Source organism: Procambarus clarkii, chromosome 29, assembly GCF_040958095.1.
Source record: "Procambarus clarkii isolate CNS0578487 chromosome 29, FALCON_Pclarkii_2.0, whole genome shotgun sequence".
NCBI classification, from domain to species: domain Eukaryota; kingdom Metazoa; phylum Arthropoda; class Malacostraca; order Decapoda; family Cambaridae; genus Procambarus; species Procambarus clarkii.
The window spans coordinates 21,549,232-21,567,293 of record NC_091178.1 but is presented as its reverse complement, the minus strand read 5'-3'; the positions used below and the strand labels follow the sequence as shown (position 1 = coordinate 21,567,293).

The 18,062-nt window shown below is 42.4% G+C and overlaps 1 protein-coding gene across 1 annotated transcript in view; it reads left to right on the top strand.

Moving 5' to 3' along the window:
* The window catches only part of LOC123751855 (putative neural-cadherin 2), a 157,245-nt gene that overhangs the window by 68,705 nt on the left and 70,478 nt on the right, over positions 1-18,062 (top strand). Inside the window, exon 4 of the mRNA XM_069333074.1 lies at positions 10,963-11,151. Within this exon, the coding sequence (XP_069189175.1) occupies positions 10,963-11,151 (189 nt within the window). The remainder of the gene's footprint in view (positions 1-10,962; positions 11,152-18,062) is intronic.

Sequence of the window (18,062 nt, the reverse complement as noted above, 5' to 3'; positions counted from 1 at the left end):
GTACCTTTATTTGCTAATTTCACCATGTTTCGTCTCCAAACTTTCCGTGCAAATCCAGCAGGTGAAATAGGGACTTTGAGTCGTGCCAAGAGGACTGAACTACAAACTCTTGCACATGAGTATCAACTAGAAGTTCCCTACCAAGCCAACAAAAATGACCTACACAACCTGTTGCTGGATTACTATTTAGAGCAAGGTAAGATAGACTCTGAAACTCATGAAACTTACTATATTGCAGAGAAAACTGACTTGGCAACGATGAAACTTAAACTAGAGCTGGCCAAGATTGAACGTGAGCAGCAAAGAGAAGCAGCTGCCATACGAAGGGAAGAACACGAACGCGAAGCCGCTTTGAGGAGAGACGAACAAGAACGCGAAGCTGCTTTGAGGAGAGAAGAACACGAACGTGAGGTCGCATTACTCCGTGAACGTGAACGAGTACAGCTTGAAACACTCCAGGAGCGGGAACGCTTACAGCTTGAAACCAAACAACGCGAGTTGGAAATACAACGCGAACATGACAAGCAACAAGCAACTCTGGCTCTAGAGTGTCGTCAACGTGAAATCGCCTTGGAAACTTCACACTTCACTCAACGCCAACAAGCTACTGCAAATCTTCCCGTCAGTTTTAATATATCACATGCAAGTAAGTTAATGCCATCCTTTGTAGAAGCAGAAGTTGATGTGTTCTTTACCACCTTTGAAACCCTTGCTAATCAACTCAGTTGGCCTGTCGACCAATGGGCAACACTTCTCAGAGTCCATCTTACAGGTAGAGCTGCAGTCACACTCAGTACTTTGGCGTCTGAGAATGACTACTACACTCTGAAACAAGCAGTGTTAGACGCCTACCTACTTTCCACCGAAAGTTATAGAAGGAAATTCCGTGACCACCTGAAGGCAAGTACCACTACCTTCCTCGAGTTTGCTAACACGAAACGGAGGTATTTCATGAAATGGCTGGAAGCAGCACATGTCTCTACTTTTACAGAACTCGTGAACCTGATGCTTGTTGAAGAATTCTTGAGACGTGTGCCGCCTCCTGTCCGCCTCTACTTAGCAGATAAAGAAGAAACCGACTACCTGAAGTGTGCTAAGTCGGCTGACACTTACAGCCTCATCCACCGGCTGACACCTGAACCATCCTCCAGTAAGAAGTCGTGGTACAGTTACGAGAAGGTGAGCCCCGATCAAGCTGGTTCACAACTGTACTGCAAGTATTGTAGACTCTATGGACATACCATAGACAAGTGTGGTAAGTCTCAATACAAGGGAACCACTGACCAACAACGACCCAAACCAACTCCTCCTAAGTCCGGTAAGCCTGTGATGAATGTTGGTGTTGATGTTAATGATCTTTCTCTTTTCAGTAACCACCTGTATACTGGAACTGTCTCTGCCAACGGTTCAAATCCGGAGGGACGTTTCAAATTGAAGATCTTGAGGGACACAGCGGCTCTACAATCGATCATCTTGAAGTCGGCTGTGCCCAACATAGTCTACACCGGAGAAACCGTCTTCATCACTGACCTCACTGCTACCACTCCATACCCTCTCGCCAGAGTCCACCTGGATTGTCCCTACGTGAACGGGGAAGTCCAAGTCGCCGTCAGGGAAAAGCCTTTTCCCATGCCTGGAGTGCAACTTCTCCTAGGCAACGACTTGGCAGAAGACCTGCAACCGACCAACCTGATCGTCATGGACAAACCCCAGGTGTGTAACTCTGTGCCAAGTAACCCTATTCTTGAGTATGTTCCAGCAGAGGTTCAAGAGAGTGAAGTTTCTCCTCCGGTTCTCGTGACCACCCGTGCACAAGCCGCACGTCCACAGCCAGCTGACTCTACTGCTACCGCTGTCCCTCAAGACCCTCAGAAACTACCCCCGCATCTGACCAAGTTGGAGTTCCGTAAGTTGCAGAGGGAAGATCTTACTTTAACACCATTGTTTTTCCAGGCTGAGACTCAACCCGACAGTATTCCTGGGTTCTTCCTAGAGAACGACTTGCTCTACCGCAGATATAGACCCAGTAAACTGAAGGAGGAGGACGATTGGGCCAACACCGAACAACTTGTGATTCCCACCAGCCTGCGGCCCACTATTCTACACCTGGCCCACGGATCATTCTCCCACTACGGCTTCAACAAGACTTACCATGGGATTCGTCAAGACTACTACTGGCCAGGTATGGTAAATAACGTCAAACAGTACGTAAAACAGTGTCATACATGTCAGATGGCAGGCAAACCGAACGTCTCCATTCCCAGAGCACCACTGATTCCCATACAGGTGCCTGCGGAACCTTTCCACAGACTCATAATAGACTGTGTTGGTCCTTTACCTCGGACCAGTTCAGGTAACGCCTACATCCTAACCATCCTGTGTCCTACCACCAGATTTCCCATAGCAGTTCCAGTGAAGAACATCACGGCTGCTACGGTTATCAAACATCTACTGAAGATCTTCACTCAATACGGATTTCCCAGGGAGATTCAAAGTGACTGTGGCACCAACTTCACCAGTGATCTCTTCAAAAGAACACTGGAGGAGTTCAACATCAAACAGGTATTGTCCAGCCCCTATCATCCTGCTTCACAGGGTTCTCTTGAACGTAGTCATCAGACCATCAAAGCACTCTTGAAAAAGTTTTGTAGTGAAACCTCAAAGGATTGGGATAAGCAGATTGACCTAATAATGTGTATTTTCAGAAGTCTCCCCAATGAGTCCCTAGGAGTATCTCCTTATGAGATGCTCTACGGCCGTAAGTGCCGTACTCCCCTTAAGGCTTTCAAAGACTCTCTCAGAGATGCCACCTTCAGTGAGCATCAGAATGTGCCCCAGTTTCTTCAAAACCTTCAGCACATTCTAGAGAGAGTCCACCGCTTTGCCCATGATAATCTATTGAAAGCCCAGGTGAGAATGAAGACTCATTACGACCAGACCAGCAAAGTAAGAAAATTCAAGCCGGGAGACTTCGTCCTTGCTTATTTCCCTATCCCAGGTTCACCTTTACAAAACAGATTTTCAGGACCCTACTGCGTCAAAGAGTGCAGGAATAATAATAATTATGTGATAGAGACTCCAGATAGGCGGCGGAAGACCCAGCTGTGCCACGTCAACCTCCTGAAGCAATATAATGGTACTCCTCCCACTGTCTTGATTAACTATTCCACATTCACAGAACCCTACATCCACAGTGAGACCTTCCCAGCTTCTCCTCCCGAAAGCACTGACAAGGAGTCAGCGCTTTCTAATTCCGAAATCCTTAATGATCTTCCCAAATACTTTCAGGATAATCATAGTGCACCTCTCGTTAAGATCTTCAGAGAACATCAAGAGTTGTTCAGAGATGATCCCCAAGAGTGTAATGTTACCCAGCACGACATCCAACTGCTCCCCGACACCCGGCCGATTCGTCAACCCTTCTACCGAATCAGCCCGAGCAAGAAGGAAGTCATGCATGCTGAGGTGCAGTACCTCTTGGACCATGGACTGGCTACACCTTGTGAGTCCCCCTGGGCCTCACCTTGTATCTTGGTGCCCAAACCCCAAGGTAAGGTGCGGTTGTGCACTGACTATCGAAAACTGAACTCTGTCACTGTCAAGGATGCTTACCCCTTGCCAAGGATAGATGACATCCTTGATGCCATTGGTAGTGCCCAGTACTTGTCCCAAGTGGACTTGCTTAAGGGGTACTATCAAGTGTGTCTAACGGAGCGCGCTAAAGAGATATCTGCCTTCATCACTCCTTTTGGACTTTTCAGATATGAACGCCTTCCTTTCGGACTATGTAATGCCCCGGCCACCTTTCAAAGAGCTGTCAACCGTGTCATCCAGGGCTTGGATAACACATACGCCTACCTGGACGATATCGTCGTAGCCTCCAACTCCTGGAGTGAACATCTGCTCCAGCTGCGACGTCTGTTCTCCAAGCTCCTGACAGCCGGCCTCACCATCAACCTGGGCAAGTCCACTTTCGCGAAAGGTAAAGTGCGTTATCTGGGTCATGTTATTGGGAGTGGCAGCATAGCTCCGTTAGACTCACACACTCAAGCCATCCTACAGTATCCACAGCCTACCACCAGGAAGCAGCTCCTGCGCTTCCTTGGTCTTGCCTCTTACTACCGTAGGTTTGTGAGGAATTTCAGTACAGTCGCCACACCTCTAATTCTATTAACCAGTCCCAAGCAACGGTATAATTGGACCATGCAGCAAACCGTTGCTTTCGAACAACTCAAATTCCTCCTCTGTTCTAACCCCATTCTCGCCTCTCCAGATATCACCAAGCCTTTCGTCCTTCATGTCGACGCCAGTGGTACCGGCGTTGGTGGTGTCCTGATGCAACTACGAGGCGAGGAGGTTCTACCTGTCAGCTACTACAGCTACAAACTGAAACCACACCAGAGGAACTACAGCACTATTGAAAAGGAGCTACTATCCATCGTCCTGAACCTCCAACACTTCGCTCCGTACCTACAAGGCGCCAGGTCTACCACCATCTTCTCAGACCACAACCCTCTCCGCTTCCTACATCAAGCCCAATTCACCAACCAGCGTCTTCTACGATGGGCTCTGTATTTACAAGACTTCAACCTGGAGATCCGCTATATCAAGGGTTCTGACAACACCATAGCCGATGCCCTCTCCAGAGTTTATGAAGTAGAAGCGACTCCATCCATTACTCCACCACATAACGACGTACTTCTTCCAGAACCGCAGGCTTCGGGGGAGAGTTGTGACGATAATCTCCTTCAAGAGATTGAGCCTGCTCTTCCCTCCAAAATTACGTCTTCACAATTATATAAAAAGACTATGGAAGAAATGTCCAACAACGACAACAACACCAGCAAGGCTTGCAAGGGTGAGCAGAAACGTATGCAGCCCGCCACCTGTTCGGACCCAAATCACCAAACTACCCGTTGATCGCTACGGCTCCGCTGATTGGTCGCCGGTCTGGCTGCACCTGCACTCGCCCCCCAATACTACCCGATGTCTGGGGTCGCCCCAACATCAGTCTTCAGAATGTTCCGTGCTTTCGTAGCCAGCACACCTCCCAGCTAGACTCTAGAGTGTACTGAGAGAGGTGGTGGCTTTAAGCCAATATTCCAGCACCTCCCACTTACCTTTGTGTTGCACTTCTTGTTATTTTGCCTTAACGTAACTTTTCATTGTGTCATTTAAGTATTCTTATTATTTTGATTGATTGATTTTATTATACATATTTGTTTGTGCATTATTTTCATGTTTTGATTTATTTAACGTAATTAAAATTTCATTGTTAAAGTTTACTTGTGTTTTGTGTGTCTTCTCCTTACCTTACCACAGACGAAGTTCCAGTTTTTCTATTTTTTTTTATAACTATGTGACGAGGCCATACCCCTAGCCTTAAACAGCCGAACACCAACGCGTTACCGTCACAATATATATATATATATATATATATATATATATATATATATATATATATATATATATATATATATATATATATATAATCTTTGGACAACACCCACCAGTGGGACTCGAACCCAGAAAGCACAACTACCTTCCAGTAGCTGGCATAACTAGTATGCTTTAACCCACTACGCCATCAGACCTTACAAAAGAAGTAGATAGTTCGAGATATATATATCTCAAACATCTCTACCTCCCGAAGGCACCAGATGAGTGAGGGGTCAATCTGCAATTTTCATCAAGCCACTGTCAATGTGAGAGAACTCGTGTCCAGCTTATAAGCCTATACTTGCATAAACCACAAGTGAAGATAAACAATCTTTGGACAACACCCACCAGTGGGACTCGAACCCAGAAAGCACAACTACCTTCCAGTAGCTGGCATAACTAGTATGCTTTAACCCACTACGCCATCAGACCTTACAAAAGAAGTAGATAGTTCGAGATATATATATCTCAAACATCTCTACCTCCCGAAGGCACCAGATGAGTGAGGGGTCAATCTGCAATTTTCATCAAGCCACTGTCAATGTGAGAGAACTCGTGTCCAGCTTATAAGCCTATACTTGCATAAACCACAAGTGAAGATAAACAATCTTTGGACAACACCCACCAGTGGGACTCGAACCCAGAAAGCACAACTACCTTCCAGTAGCTGGCATAACTAGTATGCTTTAACCCACTACGCCATCAGACCTTACAAAAGAAGTAGATAGTTCGAGATATATATATCTCAAACATCTCTACCTCCCGAAGGCACCAGATGAGTGAGGGGTCAATCTGCAATTTTCATCAAGCCACTGTCAATGTGAGAGAACTCGTGTCCAGCTTATAAGCCTATACTTGCATAAACCACAAGTGAAGATAAACAATCTTTGGACAACACCCACCAGTGGGACTCGAACCCAGAAAGCACAACTACCTTCCAGTAGCTGGCATAACTAGTATGCTTTAACCCACTACGCCATCAGACCTTACAAAAGAAGTAGATAGTTCGAGATATATATATCTCAAACATCTCTACCTCCCGAAGGCACCAGATGAGTGAGGGGTCAATCTGCAATTTTCATCAAGCCACTGTCAATGTGAGAGAACTCGTGTCCAGCTTATAAGCCTATACTTGCATAAACCACAAGTGAAGATAAACAATCTTTGGACAACACCCACCAGTGGGACTCGAACCCAGAAAGCACAACTACCTTCCAGTAGCTGGCATAACTAGTATGCTTTAACCCACTACGCCATCAGACCTTACAAAAGAAGTAGATAGTTCGAGATATATATATCTCAAACATCTCTACCTCCCGAAGGCACCAGATGAGTGAGGGGTCAATCTGCAATTTTCATCAAGCCACTGTCAATGTGAGAGAACTCGTGTCCAGCTTATAAGCCTATACTTGCATAAACCACAAGTGAAGATAAACAATCTTTGGACAACACCCACCAGTGGGACTCGAACCCAGAAAGCACAACTACCTTCCAGTAGCTGGCATAACTAGTATGCTTTAACCCACTACGCCATCAGACCTTACAAAAGAAGTAGATAGTTCGAGATATATATATCTCAAACATCTCTACCTCCCGAAGGCACCAGATGAGTGAGGGGTCAATCTGCAATTTTCATCAAGCCACTGTCAATGTGAGAGAACTCGTGTCCAGCTTATAAGCCTATACTTGCATAAACCACAAGTGAAGATAAACAATCTTTGGACAACACCCACCAGTGGGACTCGAACCCAGAAAGCACAACTACCTTCCAGTAGCTGGCATAACTAGTATGCTTTAACCCACTACGCCATCAGACCTTACAAAAGAAGTAGATAGTTCGAGATATATATATCTCAAACATCTCTACCTCCCGAGATGCTTGGTGTTGTCCAAAGATTGTTTATCTTCACTTGTGGTTTATGCAAGTATAGGCTTATAAGCTGGACACGAGTTCTCTCACATTGACAGTGGCTTGATGAAAATTGCAGATTGACCCCTCACTCATCTGGTGCCTTCGGGAGGTAGAGATGTTTGAGATATATATATCTCGAACTATCTACTTCTTTTGTAAGGTCTGATGGCGTAGTGGGTTAAAGCATACTAGTTATGCCAGCTACTGGAAGGTAGTTGTGCTTTCTGGGTTCGAGTCCCACTGGTGGGTGTTGTCCAAAGATTGTTTATCTTCACTTGTGGTTTATGCAAGTATAGGCTTATAAGCTGGACACGAGTTCTCTCACATTGACAGTGGCTTGATGAAAATTGCAGATTGACCCCTCACTCATCTGGTGCCTTCGGGAGGTAGAGATGTTTGAGATATATATATCTCGAACTATCTACTTCTTTTGTAAGGTCTGATGGCGTAGTGGGTTAAAGCATACTAGTTATGCCAGCTACTGGAAGGTAGTTGTGCTTTCTGGGTTCGAGTCCCACTGGTGGGTGTTGTCCAAAGATTGTTTATCTTCACTTGTGGTTTATGCAAGTATAGGCTTATAAGCTGGACACGAGTTCTCTCACATTGACAGTGGCTTGATGAAAATTGCAGATTGACCCCTCACTCATCTGGTGCCTTCGGGAGGTAGAGATGTTTGAGATATATATATCTCGAACTATCTACTTCTTTTGTAAGGTCTGATGGCGTAGTGGGTTAAAGCATACTAGTTATGCCAGCTACTGGAAGGTAGTTGTGCTTTCTGGGTTCGAGTCCCACTGGTGGGTGTTGTCCAAAGATTGTTTATCTTCACTTGTGGTTTATGCAAGTATAGGCTTATAAGCTGGACACGAGTTCTCTCACATTGACAGTGGCTTGATGAAAATTGCAGATTGACCCCTCACTCATCTGGTGCCTTCGGGAGGTAGAGATGTTTGAGATATATATATCTCGAACTATCTACTTCTTTTGTAAGGTCTGATGGCGTAGTGGGTTAAAGCATACTAGTTATGCCAGCTACTGGAAGGTAGTTGTGCTTTCTGGGTTCGAGTCCCACTGGTGGGTGTTGTCCAAAGATTGTTTATCTTCACTTGTGGTTTATGCAAGTATAGGCTTATAAGCTGGACACGAGTTCTCTCACATTGACAGTGGCTTGATGAAAATTGCAGATTGACCCCTCACTCATCTGGTGCCTTCGGGAGGTAGAGATGTTTGAGATATATATATCTCGAACTATCTACTTCTTTTGTAAGGTCTGATGGCGTAGTGGGTTAAAGCATACTAGTTATGCCAGCTACTGGAAGGTAGTTGTGCTTTCTGGGTTCGAGTCCCACTGGTGGGTGTTGTCCAAAGATTGTTTATCTTCACTTGTGGTTTATGCAAGTATAGGCTTATAAGCTGGACACGAGTTCTCTCACATTGACAGTGGCTTGATGAAAATTGCAGATTGACCCCTCACTCATCTGGTGCCTTCGGGAGGTAGAGATGTTTGAGATATATATATCTCGAACTATCTACTTCTTTTGTAAGGTCTGATGGCGTAGTGGGTTAAAGCATACTAGTTATGCCAGCTACTGGAAGGTAGTTGTGCTTTCTGGGTTCGAGTCCCACTGGTGGGTGTTGTCCAAAGATTGTTTATCTTCACTTGTGGTTTATGCAAGTATAGGCTTATAAGCTGGACACGAGTTCTCTCACATTGACAGTGGCTTGATGAAAATTGCAGATTGACCCCTCACTCATCTGGTGCCTTCGGGAGGTAGAGATGTTTGAGATATATATATCTCGAACTATCTACTTCTTTTGTAAGGTCTGATGGCGTAGTGGGTTAAAGCATACTAGTTATGCCAGCTACTGGAAGGTAGTTGTGCTTTCTGGGTTCGAGTCCCACTGGTGGGTGTTGTCCAAAGATTGTTTATCTTCACTTGTGGTTTATGCAAGTATAGGCTTATAAGCTGGACACGAGTTCTCTCACATTGACAGTGGCTTGATGAAAATTGCAGATTGACCCCTCACTCATCTGGTGCCTTCGGGAGGTAGAGATGTTTGAGATATATATATCTCGAACTATCTACTTCTTTTGTAAGGTCTGATGGCGTAGTGGGTTAAAGCATACTAGTTATGCCAGCTACTGGAAGGTAGTTGTGCTTTCTGGGTTCGAGTCCCACTGGTGGGTGTTGTCCAAAGATTGTTTATCTTCACTTGTGGTTTATGCAAGTATAGGCTTATAAGCTGGACACGAGTTCTCTCACATTGACAGTGGCTTGATGAAAATTGCAGATTGACCCCTCACTCATCTGGTGCCTTCGGGAGGTAGAGATGTTTGAGATATATATATCTCGAACTATCTACTTCTTTTGTAAGGTCTGATGGCGTAGTGGGTTAAAGCATACTAGTTATGCCAGCTACTGGAAGGTAGTTGTGCTTTCTGGGTTCGAGTCCCACTGGTGGGTGTTGTCCAAAGATTGTTTATCTTCACTTGTGGTTTATGCAAGTATAGGCTTATATATATATATATATATATATATATATATATATATATATATATATATATATATATATATATATATATATATATATATATATATATATATATGTATATATATATATATGTATATATATATATATATATATATATATATATATATATATATATATATATATATATATGTACATAGTAGCCAGAACACAGATCTTGGCCTACTATGCAAGGCCCAATTTGCATAGGACCACAGGGAGGACACAGCCAGGCGTCCTACACTAATACCCGCCACTAACCGCAGGGAGGACACAGCCAGGTATCCTACACTAATACCCGCCACTAACCGCAGGGAGGACACAGCCAGGTGTCCTACACTAATACCCGCCACTAACCGCAGGGAGGACACAGCCAGGTGTCCTACACTAATACCCGCCACTAACCGCAGGGAAGACACAGTCAGGCGTCCTACACTAATACCCGCCACTAACCGCAGGGAGGACACAGCCAGGTGTCCTACACTAATACCCGCCACTAACTGCAGGGAGGACACAGCCAGGTGTGCTACACTAATATCCACCACAAACCGCAGGGAGGACACAGCCAGGTGTCCTACACTAATACCCGCCACTAACCGCAGGGAGGACACAGCCAGGTGTGCTACACTAATATCCGCCACAAACCGCAGGGAGGACACAGCCAGGTGTCCTACACTAATACCCGCCACTAACCGCAGGGAGGACACAGCCAGGTGTCCAACACTAATACCCGCCACTAACCGCAGGGAGGACACAGCCAGGTGTCCTACACTAATACCCGCCACTAACCGCAGGGAGGACACAGCCAGGTGTCCAACACTAATACCCGCCACTAACCGCAGGGAAGACACAGTCAGGCGTCCTACACTAATACCCGCCACTAACCGCAGGGAGGACACAGCCAGGTGTCCAACACTAATACCCGCCACTAACCGCAGGGAGGACACAGCCAGGTGTCCTACACTAATATCCGCCACAAACCGCAGGGAGGACACAGCCAGGTGTGCTACACTAATACCCGCCACTAACCGCAGGGAGGACACAGCCAGGTGTCCTACACTAATACCCGCCACTAACCGCAGGGAGGACACAGCCGCGTGCGCTACAAGATAGCAGAGGACAGTGACCCCAGACGACAGTTCAGTGTAGATGGGTCGGGGGCGGTCTGGGTTGTGGGCGGCCTGGATCGCGAGACAGCGGCCGCCCACTCCGTGCTGGTGTGGGCGGTGGATGACGGCACCCCACCCAGGACTGCCACAGCCACCCTCACTGTAAGTACACATGTTTTTCACTGTATCAGCACTGTATGTACACATGTTGTCGCTGTATCAGCACTGTAAGTAATAACTTGTCTGTATTAGCACTGTAACAACCAGATGTTTCGTTAGGTTTACATTGTTTTGAATGTCCCTCTCTGGCTTCTTTTCCTAATATGCTTCCCAGCTAAAGTGTGTTCTCTCTTACTATTTCCGTTGACCACTTCTTTGTGTTATAATGCGTTTCTATTCTCTATTCTAGAGGAGGTGTTTGTATATATTATATCTCTGAACCTCCTCTCACTCGCCTCTCAAGCCTTGACTCAAAATGAGTCCTACTTATCTGTATCCAATCGTGCATTATCTTTATATATATATATATATATATATATATATATATATATATATATATATATATATATATATATATATATATATATATATATATATATATATTGCATTTGATGGTTACAAGATATACATGGGTTGATACAAAAATAATAATGCAAAAAGGTGCTTAAAGGTTATGGATCTCTTGAAGAACACAACAATGGGAAACATTGATGAATGTCACAGACGGGTTCGATCATTGTTGCAAGTCAAACACTTCTTCGAATTCCTCTGAAGTTGGACTAGTGCCCAAGACGCAACAGGCATTTCCCCTCTGAATCGCAACACTGAGGCGCTGGAACAAGAAACTTTTTGCTCTCTGGTCTTTTGTAGCGCTGATCAATTTGTCCCCCAATTCCTTCAGGAACTTCAATGCACATTTTCCCCACGAACCGAGGGTCTCCGAGCCGATCGGAACAAAGCTGTAGCAGTGTGCTAGACCTCTGTATTTAATAATTTTCTGCGATTCCCTGAAAGAAGCAGCACCACCGCTTTCACGTGTGCTGTAGTGGAGGTAGGTACTGGCCAGTGTGGCAGCGCACGTGTAGCCCCATACCACTTGCTTACCATCCTTCCAAGGTAGCAAGGTGACCCCATCAGGGCGCTTCTGAGGGTCGTTAGGTCTGGATAAGTGTGGTTCTCTTTGTGCCGGGCAGCGGGCTGTGGCGAGGCTCCTCTTGATGATGTCGTTGAATTCTTCATGTCTTGCAATTTTACCCTGTGATTTACGACATACCAGACCATGACGACCATATTGGTCTGCCATCGCAGTTCCGCAGATGCACCTATGTTCGGTGAGGATGGGGGCGGCAAGGCGAAAGGCAGCTCCAATGCGGAGAGCGTCATGACTGAGGCGAGTTCCCAGGGCTGCATTGGGCACAGCAAATATATATATATATATATATATATATATATATATATATATATATATATATATATATATATATATATATATATATATATATATATATATATATATATATATATATATATATATATATATATATATATATATATATATATATGCGAACAAGCCTGAATGGTCCCCAGATCAATATGCAACTGAAAACTCACACCCCAGAAGTGACTCGAACCCATACTCCCAGGAGCAACGCAACTGGTATGTACAAGACGCCTTAATCCACTTGACCATCACGACCGGACATAATGAGGTGATAGCCGAGGCTATTTGTGTTCCTCACATGTGCCCCAAAGAATCAGGTGATTTGGTAAAATGCTATGCCCAAGATTACTATCCGAGTGCCGGCGGTGGGGTGGTTCAAATAGCCTCGGCTATCACCTCATTATGTCCGGTCGTGATGGTCAAGTGGATTAAGGCGTCTTGTACATACCAGTTGCGTTGCTCCTGGGAGTATGGGTTCGAGTCACTTCTGGGGTGTGAGTTTTCAGTTATATATATATATATATATATATATATATATATATATATATATATATATATATATATATATATACTATATATTAGTATATTTTGGTAGCAGTCTATCCTGTAGACATATATTATTAAATATGACCGAAAAAGTAAGATTAATAATTCTAACATGAATTTTCTCAATCTTTCGTACATTTCTTTTCACTGCTGGTGGTAATTCAAAAATCAATTCTCCAAAATTAATTTTTATTTCTAGTCTGACGCGACACTTGAGCGCGTTTCGTAAAACTTATTACATTTTCAAAGACTTTAGTTTACACATACACAACTGAATAGAACTTACACATCTCCGATTTGTTTATATCTACATTTGAGTGAGGTGGATGGGGTTAGGTGGTATTAATAGGATATTAAATTCATCAACACAAGACAGAACACGAAACAATGGGTATTGAATGGAAGTATATATTCACCTACTTCTCCAAGAAACTACTCCAAGCTTGTACTAAAGAGGCACCCTTCTTGAGCCCGGATGGGCACATGTATAAGCAAGTAGATGGGGTCGCCATGGGTTCTCCCCTAGGTGTCCTGTTTGCAACCTTCTACATGGGTACCATCGAGCAAAAAGTCTTAGTCGACATGAACTTGAAACCGGCCATATACTGCAGGTATGTTGACGACATTTTTACACAGGTACCTGATGTCAGACATCTGCAGGAGCTGAAGGAGGCATTTGAGCAGAGTTCCGTGCTGCGTTTCACTTACGAGATGGAAAAGGATGGGAAGCTGCCCTTTCTAGATGTAACAGTCATGGAAAAGGGCGGAGGTTTCCACACTGCATTCTACACTAAGGAAACAAACATAGGAATGTGCCTAAATGCCAACAGCGACTGCCCAGACAGGTACAAGAGGAGTGTTGTTAACGCATATGTCGACCGTGCTCTCAGCCACAGCTCAGAATGGAAGCAAGTCGACGAAGAACTCTGTAGGGTAAGGCAGGTCCTAGTCAATAACGGCTTCTCCAATGGTTTCGTCGAAGACATCATAAGAAGGAAAGTGAAAAGCCATGCGACCTCTGAAGAGACAACTAACACAACACCTATACCCCCTATTAGACTATTTTACAGGAACTTCTTTTCCACAGCTCATAAAACGGAGGAAAGGGTCCTGAAAGATATTGTTAAGAGAAACGTTATCCCTACAGACAAAAATCAGAGGATACAACTGACGATTTACTATAAAACCAGAAAAACGGCAAGCCTACTCATGAGAAACTCTCCAGACACAAAACAGAACGCTTTAAAAGAGACTAACGTCGTCTATGCCTTCAAATGCCCACTTGGGGACTGTAAGCTCCAAAAAACCCAGTATATAGGCAAGACAACAACATCTCTTTCTAGGCGTTTAACGATGCATAAGCAACAGGGCTCCATTAAGGAACATATAATCTCTTCCCACAACCAAACCATCGCCAGAGAAATCCTAGTAAACAACACAGAAATCATCGATAGATACAGCGATAGCAGGCGGCTTGACGTTTGCGAGGCACTACACATCAAGAAGTCAACACCAGCAATCAACAGCCAATTATTGCACAACTATATTCTACCCACCTCAAGACTCCGCTCCAATATAGAAGCATCAAGAAATATGGACCAATAGGCTTTCTACAAACACTTCTATTCAATATCCATTGTTTCGTGTTCTGTCTTGTGTTGATGAAATTAATACCCTATTAATACCACACTTTGTTCTGTCTTGTGTTAATGCCACATCACCCCTTCCACCTCACTCAAATGTAGATATAAAATCGGAAATACGTAAGTTCTATTCAGTTGTGTATTTGTGAACTAAAGTCTTTGAAAATGTAATAAGTTTTACGCAACGCGCCCGTGTCGCGTCAGACTAGAAATAAAAAATGAATTTTGGAGAATTGATTTTTTATTTACCTCCAACAGTGAAGCGTAATGTACGAAAGATTGAGAAAATTCGTGTTAGAATTATTAATCTTACTTTTTCGGTCATATTTAATAATACGAATATTTAATAATATATATATATATATATATATATATATATATATATATATATATATATATATATATATATATATATATATATATGTCGTACCTAGTAGCCAGAACGCACTTCTCAGCCTACTATTCAAGGCCCGATTTGCCTAATAAGCCAAGTTTTCATGAATTAATTGTTTTTCGACAACCTAACCTACCTAACCTAACCTAACCTAACTTTTTCGGCTACCTAACCTAACCTAACCTATAAAGATAGGTTAGGTTAGGTTAGGTAGGGTTGGTTAGGTTCGGTCATATATCTACGTTAATTTTAACTCCAATAAAAAAAAATTGACCTCATACATAATGAAATTGGTAGCTTTACCATTTCATAAGAAAAACATTTGAGAAAATATATTAATTCAGGAAAACTTGGCCTATTAGGCAAATCAGGCCTTGCATAGTAGGCCAGAAAGTGCGTTCTGGCTACTAGGTACGACATATACATATATATATATATATATATATATATATATATATATATATATATATATGTCGTACCTAGTAGCCAGAATGCACTTCTCAGCCTACTATGCAAGGCCCGATTTGCCTAATAAGCCAACTTTTCCTGTATTAATATATTTTCTCTAATTTTTTTCTTATGAAATGATAAAGCTAAACATTTCATTATGTATGAGGTCAATTTTTTTTATTGGAGATAAAATAACGTAGATATATAACCGAACCTAACCTAACCTAACCTATCTCTATAGGTTAGGTTAGGTTAGGTTAGGTAGCGGAAAAAGTTAGGTTAGGTTAGGTAGGTTAGGTAGTCGAAAAACAATTAATTCATGAAAACTTGGCTTATTAGGCAAATCGGGCCTTGCATAGTAGGCCGAGAAGTGCGTTCTGGCTACTAAGTACGACATATATATATATATGTCGTACCTAGTAGCCAGAACGCACTTCTCAGCCTACTATGCAAGGCCCGATTTGCCTAATAAGCCAAGTTTTCATGAATTAATTGTTTTTCGACTACCTAACCTACCTAACCTAACCTAACCTAACTTTTTCAGCTACCTAGCCTAACCCAACCTATAAAGATAGGTTAGGTTAGGTTAGGTAGGGTTGGTTAGGTTCGGTCATATATCTACGTTAATTTTAACTCCAATAAAAAAAAATTGACCTCATACATAATGAAATGGGTAGCTTTATCATTTCATAAGAAAAAAATTAGAGAAAATATATTAATTCAGGAAAACTTGGCTTATTAGGCAAATCGAGCCTTGCATAGTAGGCCGAGAAGTGCGTTCTGGCTACTAGGTACGACATATATATATATATATATATATATATATATATATATATATATATATATACATATATATATATATATATATATATGTTAGGTTATATATAGGTTAGGTAGGGTTGGGTAGGTTCGGTCATATATGTACGTTAATTTTAACTCTAATAAAAAAATTGACCTCATACATAATGAAATGGGAAGCTTTATCATTTCATAAGAAAAAAATTAGAGAAAATATATTAATTCAGGAAAACTTGGCTTATTAGGCAAATCGGGCCTTGCATAGTAGGCTGAGAAGTGCGTTCTGGCTACTAGGTACGACATATATATATATATATACATATATATATATATATGTCATACCTATTAGCCAGAACTCACTTCTCAGCCTACTACGCAAGGCCCGATTTGCCTAATAAGCCAAGTTTTCCTGAACTAATATATTTTCTCTAATTTTTTTCTTATGAAATGATAAACCTACACATTTCATTATGCATGAGGTCAATTTTTTTTTTACTGGAGTTAAAATTAACGTAGATATATGACCAAATCTAACCAACCCTACCTAACCTAACCTAACCTATCTTTATTGGTTAGGTTAAGTTAGGTAGCCGAAAAAGTTAGGTTAGGTTAGGTTAGGTATTCGAAAAACAATTAATTCATGAAAACTTGACTAATTAGGCAAATCGGGCCTTGCATAGTAGGCTGAGAAGTGAGTTCTGGCTACTAGGTACGACATATATACATATATATATATATATATATATATATATATATATATATATATATATATATATATATATATATATATATATATATATATATATATATATTGGTGTATACTGGCAGCAGGTTTTCTTTCAAACATGTTTCATTGAATATGACCGCATATTCTGTATTTATTATTTTCTGGTTTAGGGCTTCTATCCCTCTAACTATTTTCTTAGCATCAGGGCTTAATTGGAATAGGAGTTCTCCAAAACTCATTTTCGTACTTTTAAGGTGAAGAAAAGAAGTGATTTACTATAGAGTGTATTACACTTATTTGTATAATTTGCACGACGTTTCGAACCTCCATGGCTCATTCTCAAGTGAACAATCTTACAATACTAGTTGATTTTATACCCGCATTAGGTCAGGTGATAATACAATGAAGGTGAAAAACATGGGGGGATACATAAGGGATAAACATAGGGGCTGCAGAAGGCTTATTGGCCCATACGAGGCATCTCCTATCTAAACACAAAGATTAATCCAGTGTAATTGGCCTGTTATGTTGGACATTGTCTTCTGTTATGTTGGACATTGTCTTCGAAATGCTTCTGGACGATATCCATAAGCTAGAAGACAACAAAAAAGTCATCACCACGGACACACTTCAAGCTGAACTACTTGCAGAAGCAGGGAAAAAACGAGGAACATATTCATCTACAATCTTAACCCCACGACTCAAAGAAGCAGCGAAACAACTAAAAAATCTGAAAGACGTAACAATAAGAAAAGCCGACAAAACAGCAGCATATGTATTGATTCCTACCCATGAATACATGAACAAAATTAGCGACATCCTAAGTGACGACTCCAAATTTCAACGAATCACGAGGAACCCCGTAGAAGACCTTAAGCGGAAAGTAAACAAAACAATTACAGCAATCAACGCAAAGAAAGGTAGTGCGCATTTCAATAAACTTCAAGGCGACTATGGCTTAGGATATGCCTACGGCAATGTTAAGACGCATAAACCAGGTAACCCACTACGCCCTATAATCAGCCAAATACCAACCCCAACTTATCACCTGGCAAAAAAACTCAATGAACTCCT